The sequence below is a fragment of the Cardiocondyla obscurior genome, linkage group LG01 (genome assembly GCF_019399895.1).
Source record: "Cardiocondyla obscurior isolate alpha-2009 linkage group LG01, Cobs3.1, whole genome shotgun sequence".
NCBI lineage: Eukaryota > Metazoa > Arthropoda > Insecta > Hymenoptera > Formicidae > Cardiocondyla > Cardiocondyla obscurior.
This window is the reverse complement of record NC_091864.1, coordinates 11,400,383-11,425,540: the sequence shown is the minus strand read 5'-3', so window position 1 is coordinate 11,425,540 and position 25,158 is coordinate 11,400,383. Positions and strand designations below refer to the sequence as shown.

The window sequence follows — 25,158 nt, the reverse complement described above, 5'->3', positions numbered from 1 at the left end:
TTGCCCGCTTGCCCGCCGATGCCGCCAACCAGCCCCCCGACCCACGAATGTTTTACATCACTACCACTACCGCTTATCTCGAGGCTCTACCCCACCGCTCCGCGTAACTCCGAGTACAGTATGACATGGCTTCAGCGTTTCTCAACATCGACAATCGCTTGGAGCAGGCCGACTCGCCGAGTATAGGGTATCTTATTTCGCGTACGACGACGTTTAGAATTGTAATTCCGAACCGTGGACCATGACGACGCCCAGTCCAAGTATCGCGAAGGATGAAGGGACGTTACATCGATCAGCGCGCCCTCCGTTACGCCAGACTGGGGCCGCCCGGCGCCGGGCAGTTGAGAGCCCGCGGCCGCGCGGAGCAGCGCCGGCCGATCGCCGACGGCACTCTCACGAGTGCAGCGCGCGCTACACCTTCGCACACAAGCGCGTCGACTCTCTATGGATCATTCACGTTTCCGCCCCACCATCGCGCCGCCCCGACACGTGCACCGCGTGCATGCACGCGCTCGTCCGCGTGTTGGTGCAAGTCGTCTCGCTCGCACCTCCGCCGCGGCACTTCAACCCTTTCCAGCTCGCGCGTTCCTTCTCACGCACGTGCGTGTGGCGCTTACCTGCCGTACCTGTGTGTGCGAGGGAATGGAATTTTCGACGGAACGCCGAGGTACCTCTCTCGCGATCACCGTCTCGAGGAGACGCGAATGAATGACTCCTTCGTCGCTCGAAAGCGAGGCGGATCAAGCCGGGGATTCGCAGCCTCCGTGCGACGGTATCTCCGCCTCGAGAGCCGCCGGCTTGCGCAACCGTCGAGAAATTTGTATTCATTCAGCTTTTCCGCGCACCTCCCTCTCTCCCTTCTGAATTCCTCGGGAGGATTGCGCGCGCGCCCGCACGGCAGACACACATGCACTTACTCGCGAGAGATGCATTATTCGCCGTGGCGGGTAGAGAAACGGTGAAAGTCTCGGCCGCAGTTACCGTAGATCCTACAGCGACCGTAGACAAAATCGTCCGCGGTGAGGCTAGCTGGAGAATTCCTTACTGGAGTCGGAAACGAAATAAGATGTTAAATAACGAAACGATTCAAGTAGATGCAATTAGAAAAATCCAAAGAGGGCATTCCTCCGACTATCCTTCCATCGAACGTCTCTGAAACGATAAATATATATAATATTAATTGACTTTTAATAAATAATTTATTTAAAAATTACGAATATATTTTTTTATTCCAAGATTGACAAACACCGCTTCAAAATAATTTCCTTCTCACACGAACGATTCGAATTATACTGTAGCAAGCCCGAATAAAAATAATCCACAGATTAATTTTAATCCGCGAGCGAGACGACGTGGGAATCCGTCAAGTGCGCAACGTGCGATCGTACAAATTCGGGGCGCAGCGGGACATATTCGGTAATAAATGCGACCGCTGTGGCATTTCCACGAAAGGATTATGTGGAAACTGGTCCGCGTTGTCGGCCGGTCATCCGCATCGAAGAGTGACGTAATCAGGTGAGCACGAGCTCGTGTCGGGGGGGTTATCAATGAATCGGCAAAGATATGCGCGGAGCTGGCATTCCGTTCGCGCGCGGTGATCGGCACCTTTCTCTGCGGCCGCTTCTTTTTTCTTTTTTTTTTTCCCCTGTCGCGGCGACTGTTTCAAATGGGAAAGTTCCCCAAGCCGGGGAGATTTTCACGCACGACACCCGAAGCTGTCTGCGTACGATTCTCACACGTGCGCGCGTATGTCGCGTTGACAGCTCCTCTCCCGCGAAGTTTCCCCCCTAATTACGTCCCGGCCGCCTCGCCGCGCCGTGCCGGTCGCGGAGACCCGCGCCCACCACTCCTCCTTTCCGCGGTGCAACCTTCAAAGGCCGCTGAATACGTCCATGAATGAAGTAGGAAAGTCGCCGGGGTACAGATCGACCGGATGTGTGCACGCTAGGCTGGATAAGAAAACGAGAGCCGCCGCTGTCGCGACTCCCCTGCGTCAGAGAGCCGGCCGCGGCCGATCAGAACCAGTTCCAGATCCCTGCCGGTGATACGGTCCAACCGTGTCCGCAATCGTTTTCCTCCCCTTCGCAGATATGACTTAACTTTAGAAACGGCCAAACGCCGCTCTATTTCAGTCGCGAGATTCCGAAACTCGCAACGAGGAGAGAAAAGGAAAAAAATTATCCCTGGCAAGATCGCGACGTTTTACAATAAATGAAGGTTTTAGGTCGGAGCATCCTCCTGGTCCAGCTTGATCCGAGGCCTCTCTCTCTCCGAAGCGCCTTTCACGTTGCGAAGCGGGGACAGCGGGGCGTCAAAGACGCTGGAGTATTGCCACCGGACGCGATGAAGTGGTCGAAGCGACTCGCGAGCGTAAATGAGATTTGATAAGGCCAAATTATTTCCGTGTGTCGTTTCTTGGTGAGAGCGACCGGTAAACCCAGAGGGCGGCGGGACGAAGAGCGTGAATCTGCCGCGTGTCCTTCTAAACGGGAGGGTCGCCACTCACACGTCGGTACGCTGCTACGATAAATTGTTATCGCACAGTGGCCACTTTCGAATTGACGTCGTCGTCATGGTCGATTTTCGTCGCGCGGAACCGTGAGAATACAGCGGAGCGAGCGGCGCGCAATATTCCAGGGGAACCCGCTCGCGTGGCGACCGCCTGCCTCCCGTAAGCGTTTTCTTACGGTCATTCATGATACTACAATCCGGCAATAGGATGATTGCTTGACGGTCAGTGACTAAAGTGGATATAAAGCCTTCTACAGCAATCTAACACGAGCCAGGACGCAGGAGCGCAGAGGCTAGGCCCATTTTTCGATCGCGCAGACCTTCCAATTTTTTTTTTTTTTTTTTTCCTCCCTTTCGCGTAAAATTGTCGCCTCTAGCAGCAGTCGTCGCGCCAATAGTCCGTCGACGGCACACCAAGCGTTCCCGACGGGTTCAGCCGATCGCCTCGATTTGATCGCTTTTCTCACCGTTCGTCTGCACATCCCGCGTCTCGAAATGCAATTTATTTCCGTGGGGAGCCGTCCCTTCGGGAAACACCTTGCTTTTCAATTGCGATCTGTGAATGAAGGCCGGGAAATTTTTCAGTTGCAGCCGAGGCGCCGAGGTAGGAGGAGATTTAGTCCACCCGGTTCCGACGTCCCTGGAATGCGGCGGTAGTACTAACCCTGCTGAAAGATTGGCAGACATACTCACCGCGAACTGACCCCTCTGTGATTTAGTTACGTCTCTATGGACGCGTCGTCAAGTCGCGCGTGTTTGACACCATCGTAGAAAGTAGAAGTGGCCACCGCGGTTGGACGAGACGTGCCCGATCAACTCGTGCCTCTTTTACCGTTGAATGAGCTCCCGCTGCTTCGACATCGTCCCGTTTCGAGATATTATGATTAGGTGAGTCCGTCATTTTTCATCGTAACTCCAGCACTTTGCAATAAAACCTGCTCACGACAAGCTCGAGACGTCCGAGAGCTTTAAATCATATTTTACAGATAGATCCTTGAACGAAAGAGCCAACTCTTTTCCCCGGGAGAACGTCGAGCTAATTAAATCCTTCTAGAGATCCTGAAAAAAATCGACTTCATTAATTTTTTTGATAAAGACACAATACGGCGGGCATTTGCCGAACTTAATTACAAACTCTTTCCGCTGTTAATACTTCCGCGATACTTTCAGTCCTCGGAGATATCTTTTATGTCGATTTTTATTACCGTCTAGCTGCGCTCTTTTAATCTTCGTTGTAAATTTTACTTTTACGACAGAAGGTGAATACTTCTCCCCTCGATGGACCGCGGCGCGAGCAACAATATATTAATAACGTCGTACTTGTCGCTAAACGGAATAAAATTGCTTCATTCAGTGGTTCTGGTCCAGATGGACGGTTAAATTCGCTAAGTCAAACGGTCCGAGTGTCTCTTAGAAGCGCGGCTCAGCCACGTCCGCGGAAAGTGAAAAATCGGCAGGCAAATTAGAGGACAAAGTCCGAGGACAAGGGACGGTGGTACAACGAGCGGCGGGGTACCGGCGATTTCCCTCCAGAGCTCCCGTGGAGCCCGCGAGGCTGGGCGCGATAGCGCGGCCTCTTCTTCGCCGTGACCAGGAATTTCCTGCACCCACTCTCGGATCGGCAGCGCCGATGCCCACGCGATGGTACGGCGCGAGCGCTTTTACGCTGCGGCGCTCTCTCGCCCGATCCGCAACACGTTTTTGCATCTCTTGCCGGTTGATTGCCCCTCGAGCGCGCCAACGGTGACGTCAGCATTCAGCGGATGAGTCACCGCGCTTAATTCGCACAGCACGAGCTGTGCGTACGAGCGTATATGCGCGCATAATTTGGCCTGCGTTCTCGCGGGGAAATACGGAAATTTACGGTGGACGGTTTTCGATCATCCGCGACCGGATCGTTCCTCCCGGCGAAGGAGGAGGCGCTCCGTTCTCACCGCGGCTAAAAGCGTCGTCGGAGGCGCCGATATCTCCGGCCTCGTCTTCCGCCGACGGGATACTCTGGCAGATATATGACCGTCTTTATCGCGACACGCGCGTCTTTTTTTATTTATTTTCTTTTTTTTTTTCTTTTTCTTGACACCGGAGCGCGAGGTATATTACCACAGGAAAGACTCTCCTCGTTTCACGAGAGACGAGGCGGTTAATCGGAGAGTCGCGTCGGGCGTGTGATCGAGCTCGATCGCACATTGATCCAGATCGCACCGGTCAATCCGGATATAGGAGAGCGTGTGATAAGCGCTACAATTAATTAACATCCACTCTCGCGAAGACGAGATACTCATCGCAAATGTCACCGTTTGTCTGTCGCTGCAATATTTATTGCAACGATGACGCAACTGATAATTTATCGCTTTGTTAAAAAAAAAAAAAAAAAAAAAAAAAAGAAAAGAAAAGAAGAACTGAATATTGAATGGGAGACCTGAATGCAGCTGAACACGATTTCTTTTCCACGGTGTCAAAATCATTTTTCAACAATTAATATTTCGACGATTCGCACCGTTTAAGCTCACTTTTGGCAAGCTTCTTTTTCAAGTCAAGCCACTGCTACGTTTCTCTCTTCCACCGCGTACTTTTAAGCAGGAAGTATCAACCTGTACGCATCGCACTTGTACGCCGCGCATCATCCTTAAGAACGCGTGCAGCCAACGAGAACAGACGCTGCTGATTGCACGCATACATAATACGCTATCTATTATATAACGCCATGGTAAATAACCGTCTTTACATTGCAAATTCGATCTTTCCGCGCAGCGCGCCGGTGAATAACGATTCCGTATGAGAATCGCACGACTCGACGATTTTAAGAGGAAACAGGTGCAAGGATAGCGGTTAACGCGCGAACGTTGATTCTCGCGACAAGGAACGACACAATTACATATATGTATAATCAATTACGCGGCCGTCGTATATCAATCGGTACGGTGACGTCAACGGTAAACAACGGTGAAACGTGATTTTCCAGCGGTACTTCGCCGGGTGAAGCTGCACTTAATTTCGGTCTGGAAATTTTCGAGATAAGAGCATTTTTCGCACGGCGCTATCTTTGTTTCGCCAAACGAGTGCTGAAAGACTTAAAAAAAAAAATAAAATAAATAAAATAAAATTGTAACAATACCGTAGATCGAGTGATAAAGGAATAACGCTGAGTCCGCGACTGCAATTGTAACAATGAAGAGTACTTCGAGAAATGGAAACCTTTCCGGTTTAACAAGTTCAGTAAGACTCTCGGCGACTTAAGACTTATGACAAATACTCGGATAATTAAAGCGATTTCCCTTGGCATGAGTCTCTCGTATCAACATACATCTCGTTAAACTCGGTAAACGCCGATGATTAATTGCCTGCTGCTACTGCGCACGCAATGTGTTAACTACGTTTTTTTTCTTTTTTTTTATTTTTTTTTTTTATGAATTTCTAAAATAATGACATTTAGATGAGAAGTCATATCTTTCGCCATTCGGATGTAAATTGGTACTCGTGTATTTTAGGCGCCACATAATTTCAGCGAGATAACAGGTAAAAAAAATTCCAAAACACGTTCGGAAAAAGTATCCTGTTTGCCGACCCGCGGCCTTCTTATGATTGTTTTTATCAATGAGAGTTTTGTAACGCGAACGATAAATAAATTCATCTCGCTTGAATAAGCCGGAGGCTAAAAGTGAGGTAAAATGATGTGGAGTAATTAACGCGGCTCTGACACGCAGAGTAAACGCGGTGTGATCACTTAGTCGGGCGTTATCAGTGATTTATTTCAGTCTTTCTATTTCTAGCGCCTCGCGAAACGAAATGGCGGCGTAATTTACTCGAGAAACGAGAGGCGCGAAAACGTAACGTGTGGGCATCACCATGCACGCGCGAATGTGCATTTAATGGTAATGAACATATCCATGAACACATTACATCAAACAAATCCGTGAGAAACTGTGCGCATGTAAAACCTCAGCACGCAATATTCCTCGTTGCTCCGTTGATTCGTGCCGTCGTACCGGACCGGAAATTTTAAGCAGAAATTTAAGAAGAACGGCCGCACGTTATCTCAATAATATGTCTCGGTGCCGGTATAATCGCTCGTCGAATTAAATAAAGAGATTCGGCGAATAAAGACGCTAATTTCTCGAGTGTTAATTTAACGATTGGCGCGATTGGGTTGCGAAATACGTACATGCGTTACAACGATAGCGTTAATATGTGCGCGTCGCTGCGCAAGAAGACGCGCGAACGCGAGATGTCTTCGCGGAGACGTAAAGATTGCGCAAGAGGACGAAAGAGTGGAAACGTGAAATTAGGCGTTAACACGGGCCGTCACGCACGAGCGTTCACGCACGTGGAGCACACGTTTCGTCAACCAGAACGAAAACGGACGAACGCGAGATAAAACGATGTTACATGGGATGCCCGATAATTTGGATCGGATCTTATCGTCCGGCGAAGTTCGACAAATTCGTTTACGAATTCACCTTTACGTAGAACAAGAATTTGTTGTAACAAATATTCTCTCCCTCATTTTTTTTTTTTTTTTTTTTTTTCCTGGAAGAAAGGACCAACTTGGTTCTCTTTTCTTTACTTGTTTGCGATATGGCATGACACTACGCGTGATAGAAATCACTCCGCTATGTATTCTGTCGCGTTCAGAGTGGGGGATGCCGAAGTGTCTTAACACCATCCTATATAAGCTTTGTGATTTCTCGTATCACTTTGGTAGTTCCCCAATTCGGGCGAACACTTCAGGAAGCTTGGCTACTTCTTAAATCGTAAGTCTCACTCTCATCTCGTTCTTGAAAAGTTGTTATTATTAATTTTAGAATATCATGTTCACGACAGTAGTATCAGCGGACAGCGAAGTCAAAAACTCGGCGAAGTTCTTGTATTTAAATTATAATTTTTTAATTATACTTATTTCCTATCCTCATTTCCTATACGGTTCCTTTTATTATAATTAGAAAGAAAACTGCGGTGTAAAATTATTATCTAAAAATTATCATGCAAATTTAAATACCTCGCTTCCTTTTAACGTTATAATTTTCTATCAAAATCAAATGCAGGTGCACCTCTTTATACCCCGAGCTCTTGTCGTGTGTACGATTCGTAATCGATTTAGAAGAACGCTAATCTACGTCGGGACATAATAGTCAAGAATAGACGCGATGAATACACTTTTTCAGTGAAGTCGTTCTTCACCCGCTAAATCAACAAGCTGTCAGACGAATCGTGAAAATATTAACGATCCTTGTTACCTTATTTATTTCTAATTAGTTCCCAGATAAAAACCTCTTGTTTAGCGTGAAAATCTAAAAATGTTCATCAAACAAAGGCCGCGGCGCCGAAAGATCGCGTCATGTGATTCGCTACTCCGGGGGCGGCAATGTGAACGATTCATTTCTTTAAGTAGTAACCGGTTGAAACCGCTGTCACGCTGATTCCTCGGGGTTTACGTAACTGGTTGAAACCGCTTTCCGGGGATCTCGATATCGCTCCGAGGGTTGGCTCGCGACAATAATTTGTTCGATCGCTTATACGCGCGTTAGCGTTAATTACTTTTGTGACACCGACCACAATTTTCCATTTTCTTATTTTTCTACTCGGATGCCTTGATCCTGTAGATATCGGATCGTGCGACATCCGGTATTTTATTGATAACCTTCGATCTCACCGAGGAGTAGTGATCCTTGCTCTAGTCACGGCGAGGTCGGTACGGCCGTCGTGGCTCGTGTGCGTTGATTTCACTTGGTCTTTATTGCTTTAAGCGCAATGCCTCGGCCGGCAATTGCGGCGATATTGATGTCGCAAATGATAATCGCTCGCGCGAGAAAAGTTACCAAAACTCCGAGCTCCCGCGAAAAAATCGCTCATCCTTACACGTACGTGCAACGTCTGCCCCTCCAGTGTAACGCAATCGTAAACGATGACCATTGCCGTCGGGTATATTGGTTCATATTAGTGGGAGATAGCAGGTAGTTCTCCTTTGGCGTTTCAGCTCTCTGGGGCTCATTTCGTTCGCGAGCATCGCGGGTCAAACGTCATTTGCCGATTTGCGGTTTATCTCGCGCTTGACACTAGCTGACTAGGAACGGCGAATATTGAATTAGCATCGAGATCCCGTGCTCTCGGTGGCTTCACGTGCACATCTCACGTCTTGCAGATGCAGCCAGGTGTGTTACTAATTCAGAAACACGTCGAAAATATTGTCGTGAGAACCGTTGTAAAAGCCTGTCGCAATAACGTGCCCATGTCACGTGAAAACACTTATACGTTTCAAAATATTTGTCGGTAGATTGTAATTACAATTTTCGATAATGATAAATTTCGTGAAATTACTTGGGGAAAAGTAAAGGTGCACCGTAATGCATTGCTAAGAATATTGAAATGTTTTAGTTGTGATACGATTGGTAAAAGCGTTGAAGAGACAACAGAAATTTACAAAATCGTAAGTGACTGCTACATTACCACATACATATCGTGGATTCAACATTGACGCGGTATGTACTTTACTTCGAAATAACACCAAGAAAACATACATTTTTCCGCGCTTCTTTTCATCGATCATCAATTAATATAAGATTACGGATCGCATTTTTAATTTAAATTAATGATAATTGCGAATTACTTGATTATTCGGTGCAGCATTCTTTAATATGAATACGTTCATCAATACTCAATTCTTGCTCTCCACAGGAGACCCTGTTTCGCGAGTTAGCATTAAAAATTAGTATCATTAGCTAGAAGCTCAAAAACGTTGATGCAAAATATAATCGGGACACAATTTGCTTTTTTAAATAACTAAAAGTTAAAAAAATAATTATTTTAAATATGAAAAAAAACATACGTTTTCCTAAATCTAATGTGTGCCAAATTATTTTTCATATTCCAAGTTTTCTTTTTAGAGTTTACGATTAAGACGAGAAAACATTTTTCTTTTTTTTTTTCCTCAAACAAAATATGACATATTTTTTTACATCTCCTCTTCCGTCTCTTGCATTTTCAATAATTCGTGTGCAATATCAGTTGTATGTGTCATAGACACAGATAAGACTTTATCAAACAAGTAATTACAGAAAAAAACCCTGGAATGTTAGAAAAGCGCTTGTACACAGATAGGAGAAACCATATGCATAATGTAACAAAAATACTAACGCAAATTCATATATTTAGTAATACGTAAAATTAGAGATCTCGACATATTTGCAATATAAATATATAAGCAGCATAAAAAAAAATTTTTGACGTTACGACTATTGTTTCTGTCGTGAGAGCACAACCCAAAAATAGTTTAAAATAAATCCAATTAATGAATTGTAATGTCGCGCTGAGGTATTTCTTCATAACACCTTGCAGTGATCTCATTTCTTTCGCATATGTATCGTTTTAATGTTAATTAAACATTTTGTTGGCGCGAGAATATTTCGTCATGCACAAGTGACCTCTTTTTCCGCTTTTTGGTCATTTTACTAATTGATTATTTAAACGCTTTGTCAACGTACGCATTACTCGTCATTATACCGCAATAATAATTTAAAGGTAAATTATTTAATTCAAACAAAAAAGTACTTAATGACAGAAATACATTTTACCTGACTACTAATGGTTCATAAATAATATGGAAACTGATAACAGTTTCTGAGATAATTCGCATTTGCAATTTTTCAATTTATGTAAGAAATATCACTCCATAAATATCAATCAGTGAAAACGTCTATCAGTGATTCGCTAATTGCATCATTAAAAAGTTTTGGGATTAATCGCCTATCATTAAAAGAACATTTGGTTTGACGATTTCCGTGCGTGTATATTTTTATTTTTCAATCAAATGTAAATTATATTTCCGCAATTCCGTCGTTTCTGATAACGATTAATATTAAAGTAAGTAATTATAATAATTGCACAACCTTGTCATGTGATTATTGCAAAAAAAAAAAATTCTCAGGAACATTCTGTTTACTGAGCATATTAATTTGTTTTAAAAAGCGGTTGATTTTGTAAAATCCGAGGCTTCGTACGCGGCCTTAATGATCGTGCTCGCAAACAGCCAATTTTAATCACGGCGGAAACGGTTCTGTGTCGCGGCAAAACGTCGCGAAGGGATGCGCGTGATGTTCGTTCATTAGCGAGTCAGGATGTCGTGTCATTTTCTAGAACTAACGTTAAACCGTGAAACGCCTCCTTCGCAATTATGTCGTTGAGTTCCTCTGTTTTTGGAATCGCTAGTATAAAGGTCAGCTAAACCCCTTCCCTCCCTCCCTCAAGTAAATGTAATTCCTTTATAGTCATTAGAAACATACAATATTACATAAAAAAATAAAAAATAAAAAAAAATAAAGCGCATTAAATTTTTCAACGAAACATATACGAGAATAATACATATTTTTTAGAAATTAATTTCTCCATATATAAGATATTTGCTTATAATGCGTACATTATCGTTACCACCGAGTGATACTTCTTTTTGGCCTTGTATTCATTTACCATTCGTTAAGTAAAAAATTTTACCTCCAAAAATTCAAGCATTAACTTTTCCTGATCGTTCGAACTAAGTCGATCACGGCGAAGGGTTGAAATGGCTCTGGTGCGTTGAAATACTCGCCCTGAGAAACAACCCTTCAACGTGACCGTGTGGCCTAACGGATAAGGCGTCGGACTTCGGATCCGAAGATTGCAGGTTCGAGTCCTGTCACGGTCAATGTCCTCTTTTTTTTCCTGCAATCTCGGGTTAGATATCACTGTCTGCCAGCATGTCGAATAGTCAAAATTGTCGACATTTTCTTTTACTTTTTGCATTTCTGACACGTGCTTTGATGGGCCCGTGTTTTTCGTTTTTTTCAAACAAAGCAACCGTACTTGCTATTACTGTAATTGACCTCGTCGTAAACACGAAATTAATGTCATCGTCTCGAATTATCTTTCGCAACTTTACTCTTTTATCGTCTCTTTAATTGTGACTCGACCGAAATTTACAGCGCCCAGTTCGCTATAATCATTTTATCGATAACTAATAACTAATAATAATAATAACTGAAAATTAATAATAATAATAACTAATAACTGCCACTGATACCTGACAATGTGTACCGAGCAAACATTAGCGAGCGAGAGATGTTACGTGCGATCGCTTGTAACGCTCGATCATAATAGAATTGTGGGAACTTGTAATAATTCAAGCGATCGCGAAACGGCGCAAATTTAAAATGCGTTAGATGTTTTTCTTTTTTTTTTTCTCTCTCTTAAGCATCAAGGACACTCGAAGTGCGGCTTTAAAGACGATAATTGTCTTCGAATATGTAATATTATTCGTAATAGCGTATCGCGCGATCAGCGAGAGCGAGAAGTGAGAAATAATGCAAATGATTTAGATGTGATGCAAAATAACGCCGAGTTGCTCGTCGGCTTTGATAATATGCGACTCGATGACACGTTCAGGGGAAAAATGTAGCGTTACTTGGAGTCACGAATGTGCGACTCGTACGGGGATTTATTTGATAATGTTGTCATTAGGAAGGAGGCTGTGGGATCAAGAGGCAGCCATTGGTCCCGGGGACAGTCGCACATTCGTAGATCCACGGCTAGGTCACCGTTCGGATTCACCGAGGTTCTATTTTCCCTGATTAATCCAATTTCGTTCGAGGCTGATCTCGCTCGCGAATTCGCGCGCACGGACAACACGCGACGTCGCCTCGTCGCGAAATTACGGGCTTAGACACGGGAATGTCGACCCACTGGTGTGTCGAACTAACAACTAGTACTTTACGAATATTGCATCACACACACTCGACGTTGTTAGATGAATTCGTATAATTTCGTCCGCGCCTCACCGAGCTCCATTGCGAGTAAACCCGTTAGAACCGACACGTAGTGCTGACATAAGTGTCAATAAAAAAATTAAAAACAAAATTCTTTTTTTTTTGCAGAATAGAAGAAAACTGTTCTCCCGCCCCGGAAGACTTTAATCGCTCTACGATCTGTTTCAGTTCACGAGCGAACGCAAAACCCAGCCCCGCCGACGTGCAGCAGATCAGCGCAGATTCAGCAGAAAGACTTCACCCGGAGCCACTCTTCGATCACACCGGCCTGACATTTGACAAAGCCTGCCGTCGAACGCAGAGGCTCGACATCTGATTTTTTAACCAAGGCAGCTTCACCCACACGTGCCGACATCGTAGAATGGTAGAAGGTGAACCCGGCACAAAGCGCAATATCAGTACGTGCGGTTCTAAGATCTTAGACCTTCCTCCGATGGCTTGCGTTCCAATTCTTAACGATCTCAATTTTGCAGAGTGTGATGTAAAAGACGAGCGGCTAAACGGTTGCGGTTCCAAGGAACTCGAACTTGCCTGTAGGTATAAATTTTAAAATAAGTTAGTCTCCTCGTCGTGTAATCGCGCCGACTCTCCTTCGTCTTGACTTCTTAATTCCGTTTCGTTGTCAGGTATCGGATTAAAGGGCAAAGCACTCGATCCAGAAAAAGGATCCTATGTTCAAGCCGATTTTGAAAAGGCCATTGAATTAAGCGGTAAGTTCATCTCGTGCGTACACATTGAAGCGTTTCTCTTAATGTCGCTTTACAATCGTTTCACAGAATATGGCAAGTTTCACTACTTCCTGCTCGCTGTGTGCGGTTTCGTCAGCACGAGCGAGGAGATGGACGTGATCTCCATGTCCTTCATCCTGCCGAGTGCGCAATGTGATCTGAAACTCGATACTCAAGCGAAGGGATGGCTCAACTCGATTATCTTCATCGGGATGATGGCCGGGGCGTACGCCTGGGGCTCCATCGCGGACGCCCTCGGTCGTCGGAAGGTCCTGATCGCCATCTCCTTCATGAACGCTCTGTGCATCGTCGCCTCCAGCTTCAGCCAGACATACGAGCTCTTCATGCTGTTCCGTTTCCTGAACGGCGCGGCGTAAGTATCCGAGCGCGCAATCGCAACCAGCGGCAATGTAGCCACGCAATGTGTGCACGCTCAGCAACGAAAAGGTTGAATAATTTAGTGACGTTCCAGGCTAGGAGGCAGCGGACCGGTCATCTGGTCGTACTTCGCTGAATTTCAGCCGAAGTCCAAGCGTGGCTCTATGTTATCGTTTATGGCGGCCTTCTGGACACTGGGGAACCTTTTCGTGGCCGGTAAGAAAATTTTTTTTGTACTTCGCACCCCCCTCGTTTACGATACGACGTTCGCGATTTCTCTATCTTTTTATCGACAGGATTGGCGTGGTTGATCATTCCTAGAGAAATGGGTTTCACGAGCTCGACGTTCACGTACAACTCCTGGCGAATTTTCTTGCTGATCTGCGCTATTCCATCGTTCGTCGTAACGGGGTTGCTTCTGCTACTCCCCGAGTCCCCCAAGTATCTTCTGTCTTCCGGAAAATACGAGGAGGCGCTCGAAATCTTTCGTAAGATATATGTCATCAATACCGGCAAGCCGCGCGAATCTTACACGGTAATTATGCTTTAATCAGCATTTTTTATTTTATTAAAATAATATTGAAACGTGTCAGTTTGTAATTAATTATAAATAAAAATATATTTTTGTTTGAATATAAATGCAATTCAAAAATAATTTGTCGCACAGGTAAAAGAATTGATCCTCGACGACTTTCATGAATCGAACTCGGTGAAAGCCGAGGTCGAAGAGAAGAGCAAGTGCAAGACTATGTTGGGTGACATCGTGGAAAACAGTAGACAACTATTCATAACTCCCATCCTTCGCTTCACAATAATATCAATCGTTATTAACTTTACCTTTCACATCGGCTACTACGGTCTGATGATGTGGTTCCCGGAGCTGTTTAACCGTTTCGACGAGTTCCATCGCGATCAGCCGGGCGTGGTGGCCTCGATCTGCCAGGTCACCGATTACGTCGTTAACAAGGGCTCGCACAGCGACGAGAACGTTTGCACCGACAAAATCGGGGCGTCCGTCTTCATGGAGTCTCTTATCACGGTAGCATCTGCCATCCCTGCAAATATCATCGCTGTTTTAGGAATGGATCGACTTGGGCGTAAATTTTTTCTAGGTATTTATTTCGCTGCAAAAGTAATCGAGGAAAAAAATATTACAACGAAATATGGAGTGCACCATTTTTACTGCTTTATCGCTTCACGTTATATACGCGTGTATTTCTTTTTAGTGTTCAGCACGTTTTCATCGGGGTTGTGCTCAATCGGGTTATACTTCGTGTATAACAAATATCAGAATTTAACCGTGTCGGCTATCTTCAGCGGCGCGATAAGTTGCGGTAATGCAGCGCTGGACTGTCTCATCACCGAGGTGTTTCCGACGCAGCTGCGTGCAACCGGGATCGCCATATCGATGGTCGCCGCCCGCCTTGGCGGGATAATTGGTAATATTGTCATAGCCCAACTGCTGGATATGTATTGTCCAGCACCGACATTCATAGTGGCTGCTCTTCTAATCGGTAAGTTTATTTCTTTTCCATTTCTTTTTTTTTAAATTTCGTAACTTTCTCACCTTGTATATCTCATTTTGTAGGAGGAGGCTTGCTGTGTTTATTCCTACCGAACACAACGCGCGAACCACTTTCCTGACCTCAGTGGAAGTTCATCTCAATCGGACAACCGTCTATCAATCATTTATATTCTTCTGTAAAGTACACAAGTGTCGTTGAATCTTGGAATTCCGAGTATTACGCGACGCACAGTAGCGATTACATAATAGCGTTGCAAAGAGAAATTAAAGCTCGAAATTATTTTCATTTTGCAAGTAGGAAACTAGAATCTCTGCTGTTTATAATAATCCCTATTATAGGAAAGAAAAAAAAAGCATAGAACGTTGTAGCGAGAAGTTTAGCGGAAATGACGACGATGAAAATAAAAACGAACCTAAGATCTAGTTTGATACAAGATACACACATAAATTAGGTGCCTTAGACGAATTTTATACATATACTGACATTAATCGCAGTATTTAAATAATTAAATTCTTGAACTAATTGCGACAATGTAACAAATAAATATTTTCTTATCCTCCACGATTCTCGATTAAAAATCGAGATCGAACAGATTTGTTATCTTTAATGTCGCAACAGACGTAACTTGATATACTGATGTAAAAAGAAATTAAACGAAAGCAATATTTCTCGAAACTTTTGATAATTTTTTCTATCCTTATACTAGAATTTATCCAAATTCATAAAATTTGTAATACAGTTAATAGAAGTAACACATAATTTTTTATTTAAAAACAGTCGATTCGTAGTCGGCGGATCTCGACAAATCAGTAAAAATCGATTAATTCCGATTTTTATTCTATGTAATTTCAGTTTTATAAAATTAATTAAGAAATTAAAGACTGTGAATAAAAAAAAAGTATAAAATAGATAATACCCGTTTCGAGGAATCCGTATTTCTTGTACATGTTTTAGTGTGTTGGACTGTTGACGTTCAAGATGGAACATGAAAGCGGAGTAAGGACCAAGGAATCTTCATTTTTATGGTTTATTCACGGTATACATCCAAATAAAGTACGAAATTATTCCCTCATCATCTTTTCCTTTTGTCTAGCAAGCTTTTTCTTGCTAAGTTTCTTTTTCGATGGTTCTTCCTCTGTGGCTTTTGCCACAACGTCTTCTTTCTCCGTTAATATCACCTCAATGTGACAAGGCGAGCTCATATAAGCTGTAAGAATTAAAAGTTTGAGTATCTGATTATTTGATGTAAAATATTAGTTTAATACCTAACCTATTAAAGTTATGAACACTTACGATTTATGCGACCATGAGCTCTGTATGTTCTTCTTCGAAGGCAAGGTGCATGATTCACCTGAATATGCTCAATCACAAGACGATCAACATCAAGTCCCTTGTAATCTGCATTACTTTCGGCATTTTTCAAAAGTTGCAGCAGAAATTCTGCAGACTTTTTAGGCCAACGACCTAAAAATTAAATAATTAGAATGCAATAATATAATTAGAACAACTACCAAAATAATTAGAACAGAAATAAAATAATTAGAACATTTACCAAAAATTAAGTTAAATTTTATTTAATTTTTTAATAACTCGAAGCAATTGTATTTCCACAAATTGACCTAAATACAACATATGCATTATAATAATATACTAAAATACCTTGCGTGGTGCCAAATTGTTTGGCTTGAGCGCACCTGCCGACACCACCGTTGAATCGACGGAAAGGAACGCATTCCTTGTGTTCGACGACGTTTTTTAGATACTTCTGCGCCCTCCGCAGAGTCATACTTTTGACAGCACGTGCAGTCTCATGAGTGTTCTATAACAGAAGAAAAGAGATCGATCGTACTGCATAAACCTGTGTAAACATTTTTGGAAGGAAGTATCGTGTTTGAGGTTAGGGAATGCGGCGTATTTACCTTGAAGTGCACGCGAAGATTGGAGCCGCGTGCCTTACACGACTTGGTCTGATTGACCGGCTCGTGGGAGTAGCGACCCATTATGTCCTGAAAATACAGACAAATTAATCACAAATCTTCTCGGATACCCCTTGAGCCGTCAACGTGATGGCCAGCAACGGCCACCGATCCGTTCGCGTCACGTCGAGTTTCTCACGCGCTTTTATGGCAGTTGTCGCGAGTGGGCGCGACATTTTTCGCATCAACATCGCGCCGCAAAACTTCGTCCTCGAGAAATTATCTCTTGTGAAACGAATGCCGCGACGGCGAGACAGATGCGAACAGATTTGAGAAACACGACAAGCTGCTTCGTACATACCTTTCAACACCACGATTTTAAAGGAAAAGGCAATACCTCACTAGTACTCTACTTCCTGCGATGCGCAGGGCCGCCAATTGCTGCCAACGTAAGTCAACCAATGCACTGAGCACGATTGCAATCTTATCGAATAAACTCGATCGATACGTCAGCCAGCTAATGTAACTTTACAATTATTCACGTTTTTAATTTTAAATAAATCCTCAACTATATTGAGAATTATACAGTAAATAATTATAATATATATTTCCTTCCTTGTCGTGCATGAAATTCAATTCGTTGAATTGCAAAACTTCTGTTGATGTAATGGCTAGAGGTGAGGACAAAATAGTGGTGTTATGTAAAGGATTGTCTGAAAAGAGTGACAGACAGGAGACGTACATTGAAACATTGGAATCAGCTGGCTACACTTGCGAATGTTTACAAACTTTGAGATTCGAATTTATAAATATCTCTCAATTGCAAGAGTGTTTGTCAGCAGTTGATAGATACAGTGGTAATTTCATATTATTTTACTTACAGTTTAATTAATTTTCCATGTCATCTGCACATCAATTGTAGGTTTAATATTGACAAGTCCTCGTACAGTCGAAGCCGTTGCACTGGCCGCGAGAAAAGATGCCAGTATTCTGGACCAGTGGAAACAGATGCCAGCGTACTGTGTGGGACCTGCAACAGATTCTCTTGCAAGAAGTCAACTTAACTTGCAACATTGTATAGGCAGTCAGTCTGGCAACTCAAAACGACTTGCCGAGAAAATTGTTCTCGACACAAAGAAAGATTCGAAACCACTATTATATCCATGTAGCGAAATAGCGCGTGATACTATATCGTCTATTATCGGAGATAGTGGAATTTTAATAAAAAAAATTGTAGTTTATAAAACATTAGAGAGCGAAACGCTTGAACATGAGTTGCCAAAGATGCTTGAAAAATCTAGTACGTTTGTCTTTTTTAGTCCATCTACAGTAAAATATATTAAAGATCAACTGAGGAGTTCTTGTAAAAAAAATATCAAAGATATAAAAGCGATAGCGATAGGACCTGTAACAAAAGATGCGTTAATTAACTCAGGTTTTAGTGTGTTTGCCACTGCAGATAAGCCTGAACCTGCAGCTTTGATGCATGCGATCACAGTTAGTGAATCTACAGAAAATTTAACCTAAAATTCATAAAACAGATGGACTAGTATAACTTACATTTTTAATATTTTGATATTCGCAATACATATGTTTTACCGCATAGATATTTCAAATTATTTTATTTTATAATAACATAAATCTTTTTTCAGTTCATATGAGTTTATTAACAATAATTCAGTAAATAATGTCTAAATAAAATTTTAGAGAGCTATGAAAATAGATATGTATATACATATAAGAATACACGAGTATGTGTATGTGTTCCCATAATTATAATTTCGACTGAGATTGTCGTCTGAATATTATATCATAGTCTTCATTTAGAAGGGAACAACATAATACTCGCGTTGATAAAAAAAAAAAGATGCCGTTTGTAAATTTGTACATACATATTGTTAATAATAATAACAATATGAGATATTTATGAATAAAATGTTACGATATTTTTAGAAATTATTTCAAACAAAATAATCTAAAATATATTTTTTTATATGTATATTTAATACATATGTTGTCTAATTTATAAATATATCTACATAAAAAATATATTTATATATAATTATAAATATTTCTTGTGCAATATTTATGAATTATATATAATATATAATCCTTTTTCGGTTTTTATGTTTTATATAATTTAAATTTTATCACAAATACAGTAAAATTTTTGATATTAGGCAATTTTGTATTTATTTGTTAAGTTTAATACCTATTGCGATTAACTCCCAGAAGGCACGAAATATCTGAGCCAACTATTGCGGACTGATTTGCATAATAAGGCTGAGGAGCATTTCCACCATTGTTATATTTCATTTGGATCGCCGTTTCATAATCGGGCGCTGGTCTATACGATGGCAATAACGCTTGCAAACTATTTATATCAGTTGACGAAACAGATACAACAGGACATGGTGACGGTATTGAAAGATCATTATAGCTTGTCCATCGTGTATGCGTGTCTGAAGTTCGATGTCCGTAGTTATCAGAATGCACGGACACCGCTTGTTCACTAGAATCGTTTGTATCATTATCCTGAAATAATATATCAACAATTCATAATTACGTAAAATGTTGCACATGTATATTTTAACTCGTGAAAATAACGAAAAAAAAGTACTAATTTACGCACACAACAGCCACTGGATCTTTCTTGTGGGCGGCGTTCCTGATACTGTATGTAAAATAAATGTTGAGCTATACACAGTCTCCATATATATTTCGCTTCACGCGACTCGGTAAATACAAATTGTTTCGCGTCTTCTAGCTTATATTCTATTCTAAACGTTTTCTTTTGATTTATGACATTACTGATATCTTTCCACCTAAAAAATATTAATTTATTAATTTTTGAGCACGCTGCAATAACGTTTAACGCATGTTTTATAAATTGCATAAAATAAATAATAACCTGTAAAATTGTGTTGCTTGAGTATTGGGGTAAGCTACCATAATTCCATTGATAGAAATTCCAAGTATAACTTTATTATTACTGTTATCCTGAAACATATATTTTACAATTGAAATATACAAAGCAATACAAATGATCGTGTTATTTACCTTGGCAGTAAACGTTTCAGTACCATATCCCTCCAATTGCATAGCAATTGAGATGTATAATTCTTCTGCAGTAGCTTGTGTCATATTAATAAGACCCTTATACTGACATATTGCTGTATGTAACAGTGAGTCTTGTCCACTTGGGTCTGTTTTGCCTACATCCTGCCGAAATATAAACTTATATTTATACATTTGTAGTTATTGTAAGTAACACAGATTTAACAATAGGCATTACATTTGGGAAGAAAGTGCACTGCTGGAGATATTCCAGAGTGTGCCTCTCTGGACTATAATTGCCGAATTCAGCCTGCATAGAATAGCTCGCCAATATGCAAGCTTGTCTATAATTACAATGTATTTTGTTCTCAAGCACGTCATTTTTTAGTTGAAGGTAATAATGAAATCTGCAAAAAAAAAAAATGTACAAAATTAAATTTACAATTTTTTAAACATTAGTATTGTTAATTACTAAAGTAAAATCAACCTTGTCATTTCATCTTGAATTAGTTGTGCATCCACAATGTAGTACATGACTCTTAAATAAAGAGTAAAGCTTTTAGCATCCTTTTCGAGCTGCCTTTTTAAAGGCTTGTCCATGTCTATCCATCGAAGGGATGACGTGCTGCGGCAAATATAGCGCAAGCTAAAATATTCAGGCTGGCCCAATACTAAGCGTTGTGTCACATTGTCCAAGCACTCTTGGCCAATACTGTCGATACTTAGAGTGCATTCTATTGAAGTGGCATCTAACAATTGCACACAAATTACGTACTGATTCTTGGACACAACGTTGTACTGCCTGCTTTTTTTCAAATGGAATTTGAATGGCATTTTCACTGTTGCAAAATAGCTGAAAAGAATATTGCAAATAAAAATGTAGCGCGCGAACTAAAAGAGAATCTAGGTTGCAAATAGCTTTTTATTACAAAGGTTTGTAATGTGTCGCCAACCGAATATTTCTCTTTATATATCTTTCCACATCCGGTTTTTTTTTTTTTTTATAAATACGATTAACATTTTGTAGGTTAGAAACTTTAAAAATTTACAATTTTATCAAATAGATTGTTAGATTGCAGTACTGCAAAATGACGTTATCGTCCCGATTCTTGATAAGAGATCGCAATAACAGATTGGCGATATATTGACAAGTTAAGATAATATATATTTTGAGCTGTGTGCGCACTCACCCGATGTCTTAAAATACCGTAACACTCATCAGTCCTCTGTGTAAACATCGCTCGGCGAGCGCGTCACGACGCACGAGATAGACGTGCGCATTTTGATAATTCGGAGCACCGTCATCGACGATCTATATCAGTCCGGTATCAGGCGACGGACATCGAATTCCTTTTAAAATATCGTTCTATCTCGCAATCCACTTTCCGCTTTTTTTGATACGACTCGCCGTCGACGAGAGAGCCGCCTTCCCAGTTCCCAGTATAGTTCTCTATCTGCTCCGGACTCCGGACTCCGGCTGTGTATACTCTGTATATCCTCTCAGCGCGAGAGTATCGATACTTCCATCCCAGCCGCGTCGACGTATCGAGAGGCCGAGAAAGGCATCGATATATAGCCACCACGGAGTCAACGGCCATCGCCGCCGGCTACAGCTGGTCGTGAGTCTGGCGGAGTGATTCGAAAGCGATGGCGGTGATCGCGCTCGTCGTGCTGACGAGTCGACGTCAATAATGGGAAAACGGGATATCGCCCGCTCTCTCCTACGTTGCCTCTACCGCCGCGTCGCACGCCCACCGAATGCTGATAAGGGATCGCGTTAGGTTCGCGTAGCTCCCACGCCGCTGTATCATATCCCGCTTGGTGTCACATGTGCTGCACGCAAGGAAAATGAGCATCCTGCGAAAGAGGTAAGCGAGGCGCGGTCGTCCCGAAGCTCTTAAGTCCTGATATTGGCGTCTGTTCATTTATTCGGGATTAATTACAGATTGAGCGAGTTTGACGACGTTCTTGACGCGGATGAGATAGACACAACCAGCCTCAGTAAAATATGTTTCCACGGTACGCCTCTACCGTATGATGTATCCCTTGGCTTTGCCAATTTATTGCATGTACCATTTTGAAATCATGTTTTCTCCTGCTGATTCTTTTCAATTTTGTTAATTAATTTTTTTTTTCTTATTTTAGGCATACCTGATGAGCCTGGTAGCTTGAGGCCTTTGTGTTGGAAGCTGCTGTTAAACTATCTGCCACCGGTCAAATCTAGTTGGGTTGAAACTCTGAAACGCAAAAGAGAATTGTATAATACTTTTATTGGTCAGAGGATACTTTCATTATTTGTTCACAGTAAAAATTTAACTTAGACTCTATTTAAAAATAATATGTGATTTTGTGTTTGGCAATTTTACAGAGGATCTCATTGTTATGCCTGGAGAATCAAATAATGATGATAAAGAAAGAGTTGATGTAACACTACATGATCATCCGCTCAATTTAAATCCAGACAGCAAGTGGCAAACGTACTTTAAAGATAACGAAGTCTTACTTCAGATTGATAAGGATGTTAGGTAAGTATTCGTTGATATAAATAATTTGAAAGTTTTCTCTATGAAAAATCAATGGTTATTGATAAAAATAAATCACCAGTGCAATAAATTTTTTTTAAATACATTTTTACAGACGACTATGTCCAGACATATCATTTTTCCAACAAGGTACGGATTATCCGTGTGAAAAGATAGTAAATGCTAACGGCCAGCAACGTTTACATCACAGAGTACAGCATACAGTACTAAAAAGTGCGAATGTTGAAAGGAAAGGCTTAGGAGTAACCAAGGTAAAAACCTACAAGCGATTAAATCTTCCATCGCTAATTTTGTTATTAAATTTATTAATAGATTTTACTTGTCTTTGCTCTTATCATTGGCGTGGAAAGCAGCAGGTATTATAAATAATGCAAGTAGAGTAACTATTCTATCCGAGAAAACGTTAAAAAGATTTTTTTTGTGTTTTACTCATTTCAAACAAAGCATATGTTAACAAAATAGTTTCACAACATCTTGTGATACGGTTCAATTAACGTCATCATGTTACATTAATTATATTTTATCTGTTAGATAGCGGTGTCTGTCAGAAAGGCTACGGAAGATTATGCGCCATTGGCCGAAGGTGGTGAGGCACACTGGGAAGTTTTAGAAAGAATACTCTTTATATATGCTAAGTTGAATCCCGGCCAAGGTTACGTACAGGGAATGAATGAAATAGTCGGACCTATATATCATGCATTTGCTTGCGATCCAGACCCTACGTGGAGAAGTACGTATTACAATGCAAGAGATATTGAGATGTGTAAGATGAGACGATATTTGTTAATAATCTATACCTTTCGTTTCATAGAACACGCCGAGGCCGACACATTTTTCTGTTTTACTAATCTAATGGCTGAAATACGTGATTTCTTTATAAAAACATTGGACGAGGCTGAATTTGGAATTAATTCGATGATGAGCAAACTGACCAATCAAGTTCGAGTTAATGATTCTGAGATTTGGCTGCGTCTGCATCAACAAGAGCTATGTCCGCAATACTACAGCTTTAGGTATAATATATATATAGATTGTAATGCATTTATCATTTAATATTTATAATTCTCACGGTTATTGTCGTGCTTGAAATAAGATGGTTGACGCTCCTCCTCTCGCAAGAGTTTCCCCTACCGGATGTTATGAGGATATGGGATTCATTATTTGCTGATGAGAACAGATTCAATTTCCTCATACATATCTGCTGTGCCATGATCCTGTGAGTAAATCAATTTAATCGTGTCTTTAGCAAATTTAATTTTTGTTCTCATATATATATGTATGTGTGTGTGTATATATTTATAGATTATTGAGGGATCAATTATTGGCCGGCGACTTTGCTGCAAACGTTAAACTCTTACAGGTGAGTGATATATAGGTTTCATTGCACGTGTGTCCATTTATATTATTATTAGAATATAAGATGCATCATATAAAAATAATATGTTCTATGTTTAGAATTTCCCCTCGATGGACATTCAGATCGTGCTCTCTAAAGCTGCTGCTCTGGCAGGCAAGACATTATAATTTTTCTTAATTATTAAGAATACGGACAAGATGCAATTTATTTTCTTGGTACGTCAAGTACCGTAATTTTCTTCTTTATCTCGAATTATTATAATCATATACGTGACATATCGTGAAGCATAATTTTATATACCGTCGTCATTCCTGAAGAAGAAAATGCAATAAAATATCAATTATGATATAATATCATGTAGATGTTTGAACTGATAGCCAATCTTATATAAAAAATATATATATATAGTAGTTGTATATAGGTTATACACTCTTATAGAGAATACTGATGAGATCTGTATACAGCATTTTGCCACATGTTAAATTTTTTGATATATTTAAAGTGTATTTTTGTGTACAAAATGGCTGAAAAGTATAAATTTATACAAAAGATATGAAAATTATTTCATAAACGGCAGGTAATGATGATATGAAGATCAAGCCGAAGAGGGAATCCAATTAGAGCTTTCCCAACTGTCCGATACGAATACAATTTTGCAATAATCGCATTACAATAAATTAGTACCATTTATACACGCCGTAGTAATTACACAATACGTTAAGAGGAGAATTTACATTTTGTAATCTTATTTTTGTAATAAAACGTACCATTCGAACTGTGTTTATAAAATAAAAAGAAACATTATCAGTTCCGTCCTATACGTGCTTCTACAATTGGATTATTGGAAACGATCGACGGCAGAACTTGAGCCATCTAGAAATATGCATTCTTCATTCTACTCGCGAGAAAGCTGGAAAGGGAGCAGAGAGAAAGAGACCGACACAGAATCCGGCGATCATTATTGGATTAATAAATCCGCCGCAGTTCCCTAGCAGAGTAAACCGAATTTCCAGATTTTATTTCATCCCGTCTCACTCTCTGCAGAGTAGAATGATTGACCCGGACGGCGGCAGGAATATTAATGAGAATCTTGGTTATTCGCGCCGAAGCTACGTGAGCATTTCCATCGCGGATTGCATAACGCAATAGAGATGTATCGGTGTTGTTATCAGAGAACGAAGAAAAGGCGAAGGAAAAAAAATTTCTTTCGTTCATAATGAGAAAGGTTAAGAACTATTCTTCGCGTCGCGAAATAAAAAATTGAGCTAAGTAACGTCCTTGCGTGTTAACCGCATAGAAAATTACGGAGACCGCGGTTCCTCTTTATTATTATCAACGACACGCTTTGTGT

General features: G+C 41.2%; 5 protein-coding genes, 1 long non-coding RNA gene and 1 other non-coding gene across 11 annotated transcripts in view; 4 read left to right on the top strand and 3 right to left on the bottom strand.

Annotated features, from left to right (window-relative positions):
- Positions 1-3,189: 3,189 nt before the first annotated feature.
- LOC139101655 (synaptic vesicle glycoprotein 2B) lies at positions 3,190-15,609 on the top strand. Of its 5 annotated transcripts, XM_070654999.1 has the most exons (11): positions 6,172-8,660; positions 8,884-8,987; positions 12,471-12,700; positions 12,776-12,835; positions 12,929-13,012; positions 13,079-13,403; positions 13,503-13,624; positions 13,705-13,943; positions 14,076-14,520; positions 14,635-14,922; positions 14,997-15,609. In XM_070654999.1, exons 3-11 carry the CDS (start codon positions 12,664-12,666, stop codon positions 15,050-15,052), a joined length of 1,656 nt encoding a protein of 551 aa, XP_070511100.1. In that variant the 5' UTR covers positions 6,172-8,660; positions 8,884-8,987; positions 12,471-12,663; the 3' UTR covers positions 15,053-15,609. The 5 variants fall into 5 exon arrangements, with proteins under 5 accessions (XP_070511114.1, XP_070511100.1, XP_070511092.1 ...); XM_070655013.1 differs by lacking the exons at positions 6,172-8,660; positions 8,884-8,987 and adding an exon at positions 3,190-3,399; XM_070654991.1 differs by lacking the exon at positions 8,884-8,987 and having other exon boundaries at positions 6,172-7,262.
- Positions 11,113-11,185, top strand: Trnar-ucg (transfer RNA arginine (anticodon UCG)). Its single transcript has one exon. It is a non-coding gene; the product is annotated as a tRNA-Arg (tRNA).
- A 338-nt stretch (positions 15,610-15,947) lies between the features above and the next one.
- On the bottom strand, positions 15,948-17,242 carry Rpl17 (ribosomal protein L17). The gene is made up of 5 exons (XM_070655378.1): positions 17,212-17,242; positions 16,854-16,940; positions 16,594-16,753; positions 16,228-16,398; positions 15,948-16,141 (listed from the first exon to the last, which is right to left on the bottom strand). The coding sequence occupies exons 2-5, from the start codon at positions 16,932-16,934 to the stop codon at positions 15,996-15,998; spliced, it is 558 nt and encodes a 185-aa protein (XP_070511479.1). The 5' UTR covers positions 16,935-16,940; positions 17,212-17,242; the 3' UTR covers positions 15,948-15,995.
- A 119-nt stretch (positions 17,243-17,361) lies between these two features.
- Positions 17,362-18,409, top strand: Uros1 (Uroporphyrinogen III synthase 1). Its single transcript, XM_070655197.1, has 2 exons — positions 17,362-17,707; positions 17,773-18,409. The coding sequence occupies exons 1-2, from the start codon at positions 17,476-17,478 to the stop codon at positions 18,375-18,377; spliced, it is 837 nt and encodes a 278-aa protein (XP_070511298.1). The 5' UTR covers positions 17,362-17,475; the 3' UTR covers positions 18,378-18,409.
- Pez (protein tyrosine phosphatase non-receptor pez) lies at positions 18,395-21,343 on the bottom strand. The gene is made up of 7 exons (XM_070655061.1): positions 21,098-21,343; positions 20,395-20,760; positions 20,146-20,314; positions 19,911-20,072; positions 19,762-19,850; positions 19,483-19,675; positions 18,395-19,385 (listed from the first exon to the last, which is right to left on the bottom strand). Exons 2-7 carry the CDS (start codon positions 20,739-20,741, stop codon positions 19,056-19,058), a joined length of 1,290 nt encoding a protein of 429 aa, XP_070511162.1. The 5' UTR covers positions 20,742-20,760; positions 21,098-21,343; the 3' UTR covers positions 18,395-19,055.
- Positions 21,344-21,536: 193 nt separating this feature from the next.
- LOC139101715 (TBC1 domain family member 13) lies at positions 21,537-24,582 on the top strand. The gene is made up of 10 exons (XM_070655084.1): positions 21,537-21,775; positions 21,853-21,926; positions 22,053-22,181; positions 22,276-22,432; positions 22,545-22,701; positions 22,982-23,180; positions 23,262-23,463; positions 23,544-23,666; positions 23,753-23,810; positions 23,906-24,582. Exons 1-10 carry the CDS (start codon positions 21,756-21,758, stop codon positions 23,972-23,974), a joined length of 1,188 nt encoding a protein of 395 aa, XP_070511185.1. The 5' UTR covers positions 21,537-21,755; the 3' UTR covers positions 23,975-24,582.
- LOC139101909 (uncharacterized) overlaps positions 22,056-25,158 on the bottom strand; it is a 49,110-nt gene continuing 46,007 nt past the window's right edge. The window contains exon 3 of the long non-coding RNA XR_011545637.1: positions 22,056-22,144. This is a non-coding gene — a long non-coding RNA (uncharacterized lncRNA). The remainder of the gene's footprint in view (positions 22,145-25,158) is intronic.

Bases quoted from the DNA above. Each gene is read 5' to 3' on its own strand.
- LOC139101655 (XM_070655013.1), top strand. From the start codon at position 12,664: ATGGTAGAAGGTGAACCCGGCACAAAGCGCAATATCA. The intron at 13,625-13,704 runs GTAAGAAAATTT...TTTTATCGACAG, and splicing joins GGGGAACCTTTTCGTGGCCG to GATTGGCGTGGTTGATCATT. The intron at 14,521-14,634 runs GTATTTATTTCG...ATTTCTTTTTAG, and splicing joins TGGGCGTAAATTTTTTCTAG to TGTTCAGCACGTTTTCATCG.
- Rpl17 (XM_070655378.1), bottom strand. From the start codon at position 16,934: ATGGGTCGCTACTCCCACGAGCCGGTCAATCAGACCAAGTCGTGTAAG. The intron at 16,399-16,593 runs GTATTTTAGTAT...TTTAATTTTTAG, and splicing joins ACAATTTGGCACCACGCAAG to GTCGTTGGCCTAAAAAGTCT. The intron at 16,142-16,227 runs GTAAGTGTTCAT...TAATTCTTACAG, and splicing joins AGCTCATGGTCGCATAAATC to CTTATATGAGCTCGCCTTGT.
- Uros1 (XM_070655197.1), top strand. From the start codon at position 17,476: ATGAAATTCAATTCGTTGAATTGCAAAACTTCTGTTGATGTAATGGCT. The intron at 17,708-17,772 runs GTAATTTCATAT...CATCAATTGTAG, and splicing joins AGCAGTTGATAGATACAGTG to GTTTAATATTGACAAGTCCT.
- Pez (XM_070655061.1), bottom strand. From the start codon at position 20,741: ATGCCATTCAAATTCCATTTGAAAAAAAGCAGGCAGTACAACGTTGTG. The intron at 20,315-20,394 runs GTTGATTTTACT...TTTTTTTTGCAG, and splicing joins ATTCAAGATGAAATGACAAG to ATTTCATTATTACCTTCAAC. The intron at 19,676-19,761 runs GTTATTATTTAT...AATATTTTTTAG, and splicing joins CAAGCAACACAATTTTACAG to GTGGAAAGATATCAGTAATG.
- LOC139101715 (XM_070655084.1), top strand. From the start codon at position 21,756: ATGAGCATCCTGCGAAAGAG. The intron at 22,182-22,275 runs GTCAGAGGATAC...GCAATTTTACAG, and splicing joins ATTGTATAATACTTTTATTG to AGGATCTCATTGTTATGCCT. The intron at 23,181-23,261 runs GTACGTATTACA...TTCGTTTCATAG, and splicing joins TCCAGACCCTACGTGGAGAA to AACACGCCGAGGCCGACACA.